General features: G+C 40.2%; 1 protein-coding gene across 1 annotated transcript in view; it reads left to right on the top strand.

Annotated features, from left to right (window-relative positions):
- The first annotated feature begins 563 nt into the window (after window positions 1–563).
- TMEM171 (transmembrane protein 171) overlaps window positions 564–2,434 on the top strand; it is a 7,176-nt gene continuing 5,305 nt past the window's right edge. Inside the window, exon 1 of the mRNA XM_009884265.1 lies at window positions 564–1,225. Coding sequence (XP_009882567.1) covers window positions 595–1,225 — 631 coding nt within the window. The 5' untranslated portion in view covers window positions 564–594. The remainder of the gene's footprint in view (window positions 1,226–2,434) is intronic.

Raw genomic sequence — 2,434 nt, 5'->3', positions numbered from 1 at the left:
AGACTATTGCCAGTGGAAGGAGAAGCAAGATTTATATTCTTTGAAAAGGTACGTATTAGGAGATTTACTTGGTAAAAAGTCCAATAGTCATCAATACTCATTTGCATTAAGGTTCTTTCTCTCAAGAGCTGTCACTTCCTGCCATTCACTGCAGAAATTTCCGCTAGCTTTCTGTTTTTAGGAGAAAAGCTAGCCTGTCTGTGTCCCCAGGATTCAGCCTTTGAAAATAATGTCCCCTTGATCATAAGACTGTGTAGCTAAAGAAACAATTCATTTAGCTGTGTAAGAGCTATTACAGTTGTTTTCAGTCTAACTGTAACACATTGGCATTCAATGGCAGCAAATTGGTTAGGCCCTTTGATACATAATGGAAGTACTACAAAACAGCAAATACACTGAGAGTGTGCAATATAGGCTCAGTAGCAAATACAGAAGTAAATACTATAATGTAGCTAGTACCACTGTTTTTTTTTCTTCTTTTGATTCGTGTATTTTCATGTTCACAGATCTACTGTAGTTTTCTGCCACTTAATGCTAACAGGAAAAAAAAACAAAAAAAACCCCAACTCATCTGCTTGAGGAGATTCTGTTGTAATGTATCCAGTGGCTGTTCCTGCACCAGGAGGTGAAGGAAATAATGGACAACATGGGAAACTTATTTTTTTCCTTTTTGTTTTTGGAGCTGTGTTGCTCTGCGCTGGATTCCTGCTTTCGGTCTTTATTCTCCAGTCATGCCCATCTGGACCCTTCAGTGACTGTAACGAGGTCCTTAAGGCTGCTGGGCCCTTGCTGGCTGTAACTGGACTGGTTTGTGTTTTACTGGCACGATCAAGGGCCAGGCTGTATATAAGACAAAGACAATTGCAAAATGAGCAGGTGTACAGCCTTGTTTTTTGTCATGGGAGCTGTCAGTTTGCCCAGTTTCTTATATTTGGGTTCCTGTTTTTAACTAGTGGAATGCTAATTAGCATCCTGGGCATTTGGGTTCCTGGCTGCAGCCCCGGCTGGCACAGCATACAGCTCAACCACACCGGCAGTTCTGATGTGGACCTCCAGGGCTGTGGATTCCTGTCACTTCAAATCATGGGACCTTTGATTGTGCTCACTGGGTTGTGTTTCTTCGTGATAGCTCATGTTAAAAAGAAACAAAACTTAAATCTCAGCCAAGAATCTTGCGAAAGTGAAGAACATCCTCAGAGCCCTGAATCTTTTCAGGTTACAGTAGGTGGGTAAATAATGTGTGAACTTTATATTTGAAAGTTAGTAGGGGTTTTTTTTCCACTAATGATTTATCTCTGAATATTACCCATTTGAGCTCTAAGCATGTCAGTTCTGGCATGTCAAACCAGCCAAAACAGAATGTTGCTTTGTCTCGTATGTTTTCTGTATGGTCAGTTCAGTTACCTTTCTCTCAAAGACAAAACCTCTCCTTTGGCATAAAAAGAAGAGTCTGACTGTCTGTGCAAAAGAAGCCGCATAACCTGACACAAATTAGTCCGATCCCACTTCCTTTCCCAAAGGGTGTAGCTGACACTGCAAATCACAGGTCTAATGACTTCTGTGGCTGTATTTAAGATTTATTTTAGCCTTGAGCTCTGACCCCTTAAACAGGAGAATCTGGTTCATAAGCAGTGTACTGCATTTTTTTAATCATAGCCACATCTTCAATGAGTCAGAGATGCAATTGCAAGATGCTTCTGTTAATTGCATAGTATTTGAGTAAATGTGGTATGTTAGCAAGGAATGCTCCCCTGCATATAGCCCTGCTTTTAATAACCCATGAATACATTCTATGCATAGACTATTCTGGTAACTTTCTAGCTCTCAGAAAGGATTAACGAGTATTGCTTGACTGTCATCTGACTGACTGGACTTGAAATTCATTATGCAAAACTCTTTTCCTTCTGCCTGTCAAACCAGTATACAGACCTGTAATCTGGTGATCCTCAGAAAACACAAGGGGTTAAAGTCAGTTTTCCAGCCACCAGGGTTGTAGAAAGGAATTCAGATTGCTTTTAAAGGTGAGAAAGTAAAATTAGTGGATTCCTTTTATACTTCCATCAGGAAAAGTGAAACTGAAAGGCTGAAGGCTGAGGTCTGGTTGGCATAGTGACATTCTGGAACAGTGGTGACTCAGCTAGAAAACACCCCCAACCTCAGTCAACATTTTTGATGCTCCCTGACCTCTCCCTGCATGCAAATTACAAAGGAAAAAAGGTGCCAGGCAGCTGTGAATGTTTATATAAATTATGCAAGCTCAGTGACTGATACAAACTTTCTGCTTACAAAAAAAAATTCATTTGAAACTCCTCAATTACAAAGTTGAAATTGTCAGATATGCTGAACAGTACACTTAATGGTGGATTATATATCAATGGCATCCAAGTACTAATGTTAGTACGGTGCCTTCAGCTATGAGTAATTTTGTAGGGAA

This window comes from Charadrius vociferus, unplaced genomic scaffold (assembly GCF_000708025.1).
Source record: "Charadrius vociferus isolate BGI_N301 unplaced genomic scaffold, ASM70802v2 scaffold183, whole genome shotgun sequence".
Lineage (NCBI taxonomy): Eukaryota > Metazoa > Chordata > Aves > Charadriiformes > Charadriidae > Charadrius > Charadrius vociferus.
Note: the sequence above shows the minus strand (reverse complement) of the source record. Positions and strands in the feature narration are given on the sequence as shown.